The 12,188-nt window shown below is 43.0% G+C and overlaps 1 protein-coding gene across 1 annotated transcript in view; it reads left to right on the top strand.

The window, feature by feature from the left end:
- Positions 1-12,188, top strand: part of LOC139752826 (glutamate receptor U1-like) — a 76,237-nt gene that overhangs the window by 48,924 nt on the left and 15,125 nt on the right. Inside the window, exon 8 of the mRNA XM_071668770.1 lies at positions 11,049-11,263. Within this exon, the coding sequence (XP_071524871.1) occupies positions 11,049-11,263 (215 nt within the window). The remainder of the gene's footprint in view (positions 1-11,048; positions 11,264-12,188) is intronic.

The raw sequence follows: 12,188 nt of genomic DNA, 5'->3' as shown, positions 1-12,188 counted from the left end.
GCTTCTATCAACTTGCCTCTCACACCATATATTCTTAATACCTTCCACAGAGCATCTCTATCAACTCTATTATATGCCTTCTCTAGATCCATAAATGCTACATACAAATCCATTTGCTTTTCTAAGTATTTCTCACATACATTCTGCAAAGCAAACACCTTATCCACACATCCTCTACCACTTCTGAAATCACACTGCTCCTCCTCAATCTGACGCTCTGTACATGCCTTCACCCTCTCAATCAATACCCTTCCATATAATTTTCCAGGAATACTCAACAAATTTATACCTCTGTAATATGAGCACTCACTCTTATCCCATTTGCCTTTGTACAATGGCACTATGCAAGCATTCCGCCAATCCTCAGGCACCTCACCATGAATCATACATACATTAGATAACCTTAGCAACCAGTCAACAATACAGTCACCCTTTTTTGATAAAGTCCACTGCAATACCATCCAAAGAAACTGCCTTGCCGGCTTTCCTATTCCGCGAAGCTATGTCCTGCGTGAGCGAGGTAGCGTTAAGAACAGAGGACTGAGCCTTAGCGGGAATATCCTCACTTTGCCCCTTCTCTGATCCTTCTTTTGGAAAATTAAAAAAATGGAAGGGAAGGATTTCCAGCTCCCAGCTCCCTCTCTTTTTAGTCGCCTTTCACGACACGAGGGAATACGTGGGAAGTATTCTTTCTCCCCTATCCTCAGGGATAACATATATGTATATATATATATATATATATATATATATATATATATATATATATATATATATATATATATATATATATATATATATTTTATTTCCTATTTATTTTGCTTTGTCGCTGTCTCCCGCGTTTGCGAGGTAGCGCAAGGAAACAGACGAAAGAAATGGCCCAACCCACCCCCATACACATGTATATACATACAAGTCCACACACGCAAATATACATACCTATACATTTCAATGTACACACATATATACACACACACAGACACATACATATATACCCATGCACACAATTCACACTGTCTGCCTTTATTCATTCCCATCGCCACCTCGCCACACATGGAATACCATCCCCCTCCCCCCTCATGTGTGCGAGGTAGCGCTAGGAAAAGACAACAAAGGCCCCATTCGTTCACACTCAGTCTCTAGCTGTCATGCAATAATGCCCGAAACCACAGCTCCCTTTCCACATCCACGCCCCACACAACTTTCCATGGTTTACCCCAGACGCTTCACATGCCCTGATTCAATCCATTGACAGCACGTCAACCCCGATATACCACATCGATCCAATTCACTCTATTCCTTGCCCGCCTTTCACCCTCCTGCATGTTCAGGCCCCGATCACTCAAAATCTTTTTCACTCCATCTTTCCACCTCCACTTTGGTCTCCCACTTCTCCTCGTTCCCTCCACCTCCGACACATATATCCTCTTGGTCAATCTTTCCTCACTCATTCTCTCCATGTGACCAAACCATTTCAAAACACCCTCTTCTGCTCTCTCAACCACGCTTTTTTTTTATTTCCATATATCTCTCTTACCCTTACATTACTTACTCGATCAAACCACCTCACGCGACACATTGTCCTCAAACATCTCATTTCCAGCACATCCACCCTCCTGCGCACAACTCTATCCATAGCCCACGCCTCGCAACCATACAACATTGTTGGAACCACTATTCCTTCAACCATACCCATTTTTGCTTTCCGAGATAATGTTCTCGACTTCCACACATTCTTCAAGGCTCCCAGGATTTTCGCCCCCTCCCCTACCCTATGATTCACTTAAGCTTCCATGGTTCCATCCGCTGCCAGATCCACTCCTAGAAATCTAAAACACTTTACTTCCTCCAGTTTTTCTCCATTCAAACTTACCTCCCAATTGACTTGACCCTCAACCCTACTGTACCTAATAACCTTGCTCTTATTCACATTTACTCTTAACTTCTTCTTTCACACACTTTACCAAACTCAGTCACCAGCTTCTGCAGTTTCTCTCATGAATCAGCCACCAGCGCTGTATCATCAGCGAACAACTGACTCACTTCCCAAGCTCTGTCATACACAACAGACTTCATACTTGCCCCTCTTTCCAAAACTCTTGCATTCACCTCCCTAACAACCCCATCCATAAACAGATTAAACAACCATGGAGACATCACACACCCCTGCCGCAAACCTACATTCACTGAGAACCAATCACTTTCCTCTCTTCCTACACGTACACATGCCTTACATCCTCGATAAAAACTTTTCACTGCTTCTAACAACTTTCCTCCCACACCATATATTCTTAATACCTTCCACAGAGCATCTCTATCAACTCTATCATATGCCTTCTCCAGATCCATAGATGCTACATACAAATCCATTTGCTTTTCTAAGTATTTCTCACATACTTTTATATATCGCTACCTCGCTAACGCGGGAAATGGCGAATAGTTCGAAAAGTATATATATATATATATATATATATATATATATATATATATATATATATATATATATATATATATATATATATATATATATATAACTGGAGGGATGTCTGATCATTATCTTGTGTAGGCCAAGGTGAAGATTTGTAGAGGTTTTCAGAAAAGAAGAGAGAATGTTGAATGTTGGAGTGAAAAGAGTGGTGAGAATAAGTGAGCTTGGGAAGGAGACTTGCGTGAGGAAGTACCAAGAGAGACTGAGTACGGAATGGAAAAAGATGAGAACAAAGGACGTAAGGGGAGTGGGGAGGAATGGGATGTATTTAGGGAAGCAATGGTGGCTAGCGTAAAAGATGCTTGTGGCATGAGAAGCGTGGGAGGTGGCAGATTAGAAAGGTGAGTGAGTGGTGGGATGAGGAAGTAAGATTATTAGTGAAAGAGAAAAGAGATGCATTTGGACGATTTTTGCAGGGAAATAATGCAGATGACTGGGAGATGTATAAAAGAAAAAGGCAGAGGGTCAAGAGAAAGGTGGAAAAGGTCAAAAAGAGGGCAAATGAGAGTTTGGGCGAGAGAGTATCATTGAATTTTAGGGAGAATGAAAGGATGTTTTGGAAGGAGGTAAATAAAGTGCGTAAGACAAGGGAACAAATGGGAACTTCAGTGAAAGGGGCTAATAGGGAGGTGATAACAAGTAGTGGTGATGTGAGGAGTTGGAGTGAGTATTTTGAAGGTTTGTTGAATGTGTTTGATGATAGAGTGGCAAATATAGGGTGTTTTGGTCGAGGTGGTGTGCAAAATGAGAGGGTTAGGGAAAGTAATTTGGTAAACAGAGAAGAGGTAGTAAAAGCTTTGCGGAAGATGAAAGCCGGCAAGTCAGCGGGTTTGGACGGTATGGCAGTGGAATTTAGTAAAAAGGGTGTGACTGTACTATTGACTGGTTGGTAAGGTTATTTAATGTATGTATGACTCATGGTGAGGTGCCTGAGGATTGGCGGAATGCGTGCATAGTGCCATTGTACAAAGGCAAAGGGGATAAAAGTGAATCCTAAAATTACAGAGGTATAAGTTTTTTGAGCATTCCTAGGAACTTTTATGGAAGGGTATTGATTGAGAGGGTGAAGGCATGTACAGAGCATCAGATTGGGGAAGAGCAGTGTGGTTTCAGAAGTGGTAGAAGATGTGTGGATCAGATGTTTGCTTTGAAGAATGTATGTGAGAAATACTTAGAAAAGGAAATGGATTTGTATGTAGCATTTATGGATGTGGAGAAGACATATGATATAATTGATAGAGATGCTCTGTGGAGGGTATTAAGAATATATGGTGAGGGAGGCATGTTGTTAGAAGCAGTGAAAAGTTTTTATCGAGGATGTAAGGCATATGTAGGTGTAGGAAGAGAGGAAAGTGATTGGTTCTCAGTGAATGTAGGTTTGCGGCAGGGGTGTGTGATGTCTCCATGGTTCTTAAATTTGTTTATGGATGGGGTTGTTAGGAAGGTTAATGCAAGAGTTTTGGAAAGAGGGGCAAGTATGCAGTCTGTTGTGGATGAGAGAGCTTGGGAAGTGAGTCAGTTGTTCTTCGCTGATGATACAGCGCTGGTGGCTGATTCATGTTAGAAACTGCAGAAGCTGGTGACTGAGTTTGGTAAAGTGTGTGTGAAAGAAGAAAGCTGAGAGTAAATGTGAATAAGATCAAGGTTATTAGGTACAGTAGGGTTGAGGGTCAAGTCAATTGGGAAGTAAGTTTGAATGGAGAAAAACTGGAGGAAGTAAAGTGTTTTAGATATCTGGGAGTGGATCTGGCAGCGGATGGAACCATGGAAGCAGAAGTGAATCACAGGGTGGGGGAGGGGGCGAAAGTTCTGGGAGCGTTGAAGAATGTGTGGAAGTCGAGAACATTATCTCGGAAAGCAAAAATGGGTATGTTTGAAGGAATAGTGGTTCCAACAATGTTGTATGGTTGCGAGGCGTGGGCTGTGGATAGAGTTGTGCGCAGGAGGGCGGATGTGCTGGAAATGAGATGTTTGAGGACAATATGTGGTGTGAGGTGGTTTGATCCCAGTTGCTTACCAACGTGAGAGGAAGGGTTCTAGAGAGAAAGAAAATAGAAATGCAATAATGCTGGAGAATACAATACAGGATAATAGATAGAATACAAGAATACAGTCGATGCATTGTTATTGCTAATAGTTCTCACCAAAGATCATCATTTGAAAGATGCTCAAGTGAGATTACCATAGGGTCCCATAGCCATGGTTTAACTAAAGACCCTTAATTCAGACATCGATGAACTATCTAGGCCATTGGACGGCAAAGCATACTTTGACTACTCACTTTCCTCTGGGCTAAGGAAAAGCTAATCACCTACTTTTATTTAATACCTAAATAGAATGAAATGGGTACACAGTAAGTGCGCAATGATTAGAATCTTAATATCTAACTGGTTGCTACACTACTAACATAATCATTATGGATGGGTCCACGGACGTTTACTTAAGATTAGATATCTAACTACTCACAGTATCATAATGTGGCATGCATTCTAACACAAATGCTAAGAGTAAATAAACATCCTAATTCTTAATTACACGGGGCTTCTTGTTCTCTAGTGCTGAAAGTTCACTTGACTGTGTAACACATGGTCTTAGCTAGATTTTTTAGTAGGTTGAAGGCAGCTAGGTCTATGGGCGTGAGTGTTTCTGGCCAAGAAATGGCCCCACGTCCTCCACGTCATGTCGGTCCGTCCGTGCTCGCGTTTCCTACAACAGTGTTGCGTCAATCACGCCAGATGTACGTCCTCAATATCCACACATGCTGTATGGGACACACGAGCTGCTTTCCATGCCTCACGTGCTGCTCGGGATTTCTTTGCGGATGTTGAATGCTGTGCCACCAGGGCTGGGTAACACATAGGGTACTGAAATGCCCCTCGAGCTTGGTAACGTCTTCAGTGACGGAGAGTGCTGAACTGCCCCCTGAGCTGGGCACCTCTCTCTCAATTGGTTGAGACAATTGTACTGACCTGTCACACATGTGTCTCGTCTGTATAATGCGTGACTTGAAATCACGTTGGGTTGACAAGGCGATCATTTCAGTTTCCCTGGAAAATTACTTCGCTATGTCACTGTCAACTTCCCATTTCACTTTGTCACGTCCACACTCCATACATACATTTGAAAATGTATCACTGTATGTACTTAGCTGAGCGGCAGGAGGTCGAGAAAGGTGCAAGAGGTGAAAAAGAGGGCAATAGAGAGTTGGGGTGAGAGAGTATCATTAAATTTCAGGGAGAATAAAAAGATGTTTTGGAAGGAGGTAAATACAGTGCGTAAGACAAGAGAACAAATGGGAACATCGGAGGACATGGAGTGAGTATTTTGAAAATTTGTTGAATGTGTTTGATGATAGAGTAACAGATATAGGATGTTTCGGTCGGGGTGGTGTGCGAAGTGAGAGGGGTCAAGGGGAATGGTTTGGTAAACAGAGAAGAGGTAGTGAAAGCTTTGAGGAAGGTGAAAGCCAGCAAGGCGGCGGGTTTGGATGGTATTGCTGTGGAATTTATTAAAAAAAGGGGTAGCTGTGTCGTTGATTGGTTGGTAAGGATATTCAATTTATGTAAGGATCATGGCGAAGTGCCTGAGGATTGGGGGAATGCATGCATAGTGCCATTGTACAAAGTCAAAGGGGATAAAGGTGAGTTTTCAAATTACAGAGGCATGTGTCTGTGGAGTATTCCTGGGATATTATATGGAAGGGTATTGACTGAGAGGGTAAAGGCATGTACAGAGCATCAGACTGGGGAAGAGCAGTGAGGTTTCAGAAGTGGTAGAGGATGTGTGGATCAGGTGTTTGCTTTACAAATGTATGTGAAAAATACTTAGAACAGATATATTTGCATGTAGCATTTATGGATCTAGAGAAGGCATATGGTAGGATTGATAGAGATGCTTTGTGGAAGGTGTTAAGAGTATATGGTGTGGGATGTAAGGTGCTAGAAGCAGTGAAAAGTTTTTACCAAGGAGGTAAGGCATGTGTACGTGTAGGAAGAGAAGAAAGTGATTGGTTCCCAGTGAAAGTTTGTTTGCGGCAGGGGTGCGTGTTGTCTCCATGGTTGTATGATTTGTTTATGGATGTTTGGTTAGGGAGGTGAATGCAAGAGTTTTGGAGAGAGGGGCAAGTATGCAATCTGTTGTGGATGAGAGGGCTTGGGAAGTGAGTCAGTTGTTGTTTGCTGATGATGCAGCGCTGATGGCTGATTTGGTTGAGAAACTACAGAGGTTGGTAAATTGTGTGAAAAAAGAAAACTTAGAGTAAATGTGAATAAGAGCAAGGTTATTAGGTTCAGTAGGGTTGAGGGCCAAGTCAATTGGGAGGTAAGTTTGAATGGAGAAAACTGCAGGAAGTGAAGTGTTTTAGATATCTGGGAGTGGATTTAGCAGCGGATGGAACCATGGAAGCGGAAGTGCGTCACAAGACGAGGGAGGGAGCGAAGGTTCTGTGAGCGTTGAAGAATGTGTGGAAGGTGAAAACGTTATCTCTGAGAGCAAAAATGGGTATTTTTGAAGGAATAGTGGTTCCAACAATGTTATATGCTTCCGAGGCATGGGCTATGGATAGGATTGTGTGGAGGAGGGTGGATATGTTGGAAATGAAATGTTTGAGGACAATATGTGGTGTGAGGTGGTTTGAATGAGTAAGTAATGAAAGGGTAAGAGAGATGTATGGTAATAAAACGAGTGTGGTTGAGAGAACAGAAGGGGTTGTGTTGAAATGGTTTGGACACATGGAGAGAATGAGTGGGGAAAGATTGATAAAGAGGATATATGTGTCTGAGGTGGAGGGAAGAAGGAGAAGCGGAAGACCAAATTGGAAGTGGATGGATGGAGTGAAAAAGATTTTGAGCGATAGTGGCCTAAACATACTGGAGCGTGAAGGGCGTGCAAGGAATAGAGTGATTCGGAACGATATGGTATACCGGGGTTGCCGTGCTGTCAATGGATTGAACTAGGGCATGTGAAGCGTCTGAGGTAAACCATATGGGTCCTGGATGTGGAAAGGGAGCTGTGGTTTTGGTGCATTACACATGACAGCTAGAGACTGAGTGTGTAGTGGGGCGGCGACGAAAGTGGATGAAGGCAGCAAGTATGAATATGTACATGTTTATATATGTATATGTCTGTGTATGTATATGTTGTATACGTTGAAATGTATATGTACGTATACGTGCGTGTGTGGGTGAGTGCTCAAATTACAGAGGTGTAAGTTTATTGAGTATTCCTGGGAAATTATATGGGTGGGTATTGAGTGAGAGGGTGAAGGCATGTACAGAGCATCAGATTGGGGAAGAGCAGTGTGGTTTCAGAAGTGGTAGAGAATGTGTGGAACAGGGGTTTGCTTTAAAGAATGCATGCGAGAAATACTTAGAAAAAAAAATGGATTAGTATGTAGCATTTATGGATCTGGAGAAGGCATATGATAGAGTTGATAGAGATGCTCTGTGGAAGGTATTAAGAATATATGGTGTGGGAGGCAAGTTGTTAGTAGCAGTGAAAAAATTTTATCGAGGATGTAAGGCATGTGTACGTGTAGGAAGAGAGGAAAGTGATTGTTTCTCAGTGAATGTAGGTTTGCGGCAGGGGTGTGTGATGTCTCCATGGTTGTTTAATTTGTTTATGGATGGGGTTGTTAGGGAGGTGAATGCAAGAGTTTTGGAAAGGGGCAAGTATGCAGTCTGTTGTGGATGAGAGAGCTTGGGAAGTGAGTCAATTGTTGTTCGCTGATGATACAGCGCTGGTGGCTGATTCATGTGAGAAACTGCAGAAGCTGGTGACTGAGTTTGGTAAAGTGTGTGAAAGAAGAAAGTTAAGAGTAAATGTGAATAAGAGCAAGGTTATTAGGTACAGTAGGGTTGAGGGCCAAGTCAATTGGGAGGTAAGTTTGAATGGAGAAAAACTGGAGGAAGTAAAGTGTTTTAGATATCTGGGAGTGGATCTGGCAGCGGATGGAACCATGGAAGCGGAGGTGAATCATAGGGTGAGGGAGGGGGCGAAAATTTTGGGAGCCTTGAAGAATGTGTGGAAGTCGAGAACGTTATCTCGGAAAGCAAAAATGGGTATGTTTGAAGAAATAGTGGTTCCAACAATGTTGTATGGTTGCGAGGCATGGGCTATGGATAAAGTTGTGCGTATTAGGGTGGATGTGCTGGAAATGAGATGTTTGAGGACAATATGTGGTGTGAGGTGGTTTGATCGAGTAAGTAATAATAGGGTAAGAGAGATGTGTGGTAATAAAAAGAGTGTGGTTGAGAGATCAGAAGAGGGTGCTTTGAAATGGTTTGGTCACATGGAGAGAATGAGTGAGGAAAGATTGACAAAAAGGATATATGTGTCAGAGGTGTAGGGAACGAGGAGAAGTGGGAGACCAAATTGGAGGTGGAAAGATGGAGTGAAAAAGATTTTGAGTGATCGGGGCCTGAACATGCAGGAGGGTGAAAGGCGTGCAAGGAATACAGTGAATTGGAACGATGTGGTATACCGGTGTCGACGTGCTGTCAATGGATTGAACCAGGACATGTGAAGCGTCTGGGGTAAACCATGGAAAGTTGTGTGGGGCGTGGATGTGGAAAGGGAGCTGTGGTTTCGGTGCATTATTACATGACAGCTAGAGACTGAATGTGAACAAATGGGGCAATTGTTATCTTTTCCTAGAGCTACCTCGCACACATGAGGGGGGGGAGGGGTTGTTATTTCATGTGTGGCGAGGTGGCGATGGGAATGAATAAAGACAGACAGTATGAATTATGTACGTGTGTATATATGTATATGTCTGTGTATGTATATATATGTATACGTTGAGATGTATAGGTATGTATATTTGCGTGTGTGGACGTGTATGTATATACATGTGTATGTGGGTGGGTTGGGCCATTCTTTCGTCTGTTTCCTTGCGCTACCTCGCTAACGCGGGAGACAGCGACAACAAGATAAATAAATAAATAAATATGTATATATATATATATATATATATTTGAATGGAGAAAAACTGGAGGAAGTGAAGTGTTTTAGATATCTGGGAGTGGATCTGGCAGCGGATGGAACCATGGAAGCGGAAGTGGATCATAGGGTGGGGGAGGGGGCGAAAATTCTGGGGGCCTTGAAGAATGTGTGGAAGTCGAGAACATTATCTCGGAAAGCAAAAATGGGTATGTTTGAAGGAATAGTGGTTCCAACAATGTTGTATGGTTGCGAGGCGTGGGCTATGGATAGAGTTGTGCGCAGGAGGATGGATGTGCTGGAAATGAGATGTTTGAGGACAATGTGTGGTGTGAGGTGGTTTGATCGAGTGAGTAACGTAAGGGTAAGAGAGATGTGTGGAAATAAAAAGAGCGTGGTTGAGAGAGCAGAAGAGGGTGTTTTGAAGTGGTTTGGGCACATGGAGAGAATGAGTGAGGAAAGATTGACCAAGAGGATATATGTGTCGGAGGTGGAGGGAACGAGGAGAAGAGGGAGACCAAATTGGAGGTGGAAAGATGGAGTGAAAAAGATTTTGTGTGATCGGGGCCTGAACATGCAGGAGGGTGAAAGGAGGGCAAGGAATAGAGTGAATTGGAGCGATGTGGTATACCGGGGTTGACGTGCTGTCAGTGGATTGAATCAAGGCATGTGAAGCGTCTGGGGTAAACCATGGAAAGCTGTGTAGGTATGTATATTTGCGTGTGTGGACGTATGTATATACATGTGTATGGGGGGGGGTTGGGCCATTTCTTTCGTCTGTTTCCTTGCGCTACCTCGCAAACGCGGGAGACAGCGACAAAGTATAATAAAAAAATAATAATAATAATATATATATATATATATATATATATATATATATATATATATATATATATATATATATATATATATATATATATATGGTTTAATAACGAACAAATAAGTGAGCACTAATTGAAACATGAGTCATCATAAATGTCAACATCATCACGGGCCACATGCCCAGTGATAGTGTATGTGGCTTGATATTATCTTCAACACATCAAGACGGTGTTCAAGATGATTTTTGTTGGTCTATGTAGCTTGACGTTGACGGCCATAACGACCCTTGCAGTAGTTAGGCGTAAAGACCAAACAACCAAAAACCTTAACATCCTATCTATAATGATTAATGTCTTAATGACTTAACAGAAATGAAAGAAACAAAATGTATCATTCAATCGTCTGTGAGTTACTCGTAATGGAATTTCTAGGTTCGACCCTCCACCTGAAACGCATTGATAGATGTTTCGAAGCCATTAGATTTTTTCCCTCCTTTATGATCTATCTACTTCTAAGTTTCCTCCTTCGTTCTCCTCATCTGCATGAGTTTTAACGCCTTCCATACAATACTGCTCACGTTAGTGGACCCGCTGAGACATGAACTACTTTCCTGTGTTTTTGGAACGTTTCAGCAAGCCCTGTAGAACTCTGCCACTCTCAACATTATATCGGGTCACTTCCCTCGATTTCTAAGATGATCTTCTGCCACCTTTATTTGTTTCCTAAGCCACTGACCCAACGCTAGAGCTTCAAAATCCCATACCATTTTAAAGAGGTTCATACCGTCAGTTGTCTCCTGCAGGCAGCCACATGCGTCAGACGGAGCCGGTGCGGGTGCTGTACGGAATGTGGTGGACGTTGTGCGTGATCCTCATCTACACCTACACTGGCACCCTCATCGCCTTCCTGACGGTGCCCCGCCTGGCCAGCCTCATCAACTCTCTGGAGGAACTGGCCGATCAGAAGGAGGTGCTCTGGACCTACCGGGCCAGGACGGCCCACGATGTGCTCTTCTCGGTGGGTCATTACTTCTTGTTTGTGTGTGTGTGTGTGTGTGTGTGTGTGTGTGTGTGTGTGTGTGTGTGTGTGTTTGAGAAGTGTGTGTGTGTGTGTGTGTGTGTGTGTGTGCTTTACAATACGTGATTACTATACGTGCATTACGGTGAGAGAGTTCTACACTCGTTTTACCCAGCTTCTCAACCTTGTGTATATATGTACCATATCTTTACCCCTATATGCGGATTCATACACACACACACACACACACACACACACACACACACACACACACACATACCACCAACCCATCAACACACACATACACACACACACACACACACACACACACACATATACATCCACGAACCCATCAACACACACAAAAACAGACACACACACACGCATATACACCCACCAACCCATCAACACACACACACATATACACCCACCCACCCATAAACACACACACACACACACACACACACACATACACCAGCATACGCCCAGAGGGGAGGATGAACGCCTGGATTGAGAGTAGGCCGATTGCAACACCGAAATTTCGAACCCACGAAGGTCCGACCTGTGGCTGGCCTGTGTTGAGTCATGGTTAGTAACCAATACACCACGGATGCGTGTGTGTTATTACCTATCTCTACACGTGGGTAGGGACCTTTACACTACTGGGTTTTCGTCTCTAATCTCTGAGTTCTTATCATATGTGGGTAGGGACCTTTACACTCCTAGGTCCTCTTCTCTTATCTTGCCGTTTTTCTGACAAGTTTTTCAGTTCTCAAACTGCTCTGGGATTATCCTCCTCTTCTCTTACTTTGTTTTACGAGACCACAGTTCTCTTACCGAAGAAATGGTATCTTACGACCTTTACTTCTGTGAAAGACATGCCTTTTTTTTTGTTGGGGTGGGGAGTATATGATGCCCCGCCATT

This window comes from Panulirus ornatus, chromosome 13 (assembly GCF_036320965.1).
Source record: "Panulirus ornatus isolate Po-2019 chromosome 13, ASM3632096v1, whole genome shotgun sequence".
In the NCBI taxonomy this organism is placed as follows: Eukaryota; Metazoa; Arthropoda; class Malacostraca; order Decapoda; family Palinuridae; genus Panulirus; species Panulirus ornatus.
This window is presented reverse-complemented; position numbering and strand designations above follow the sequence as displayed.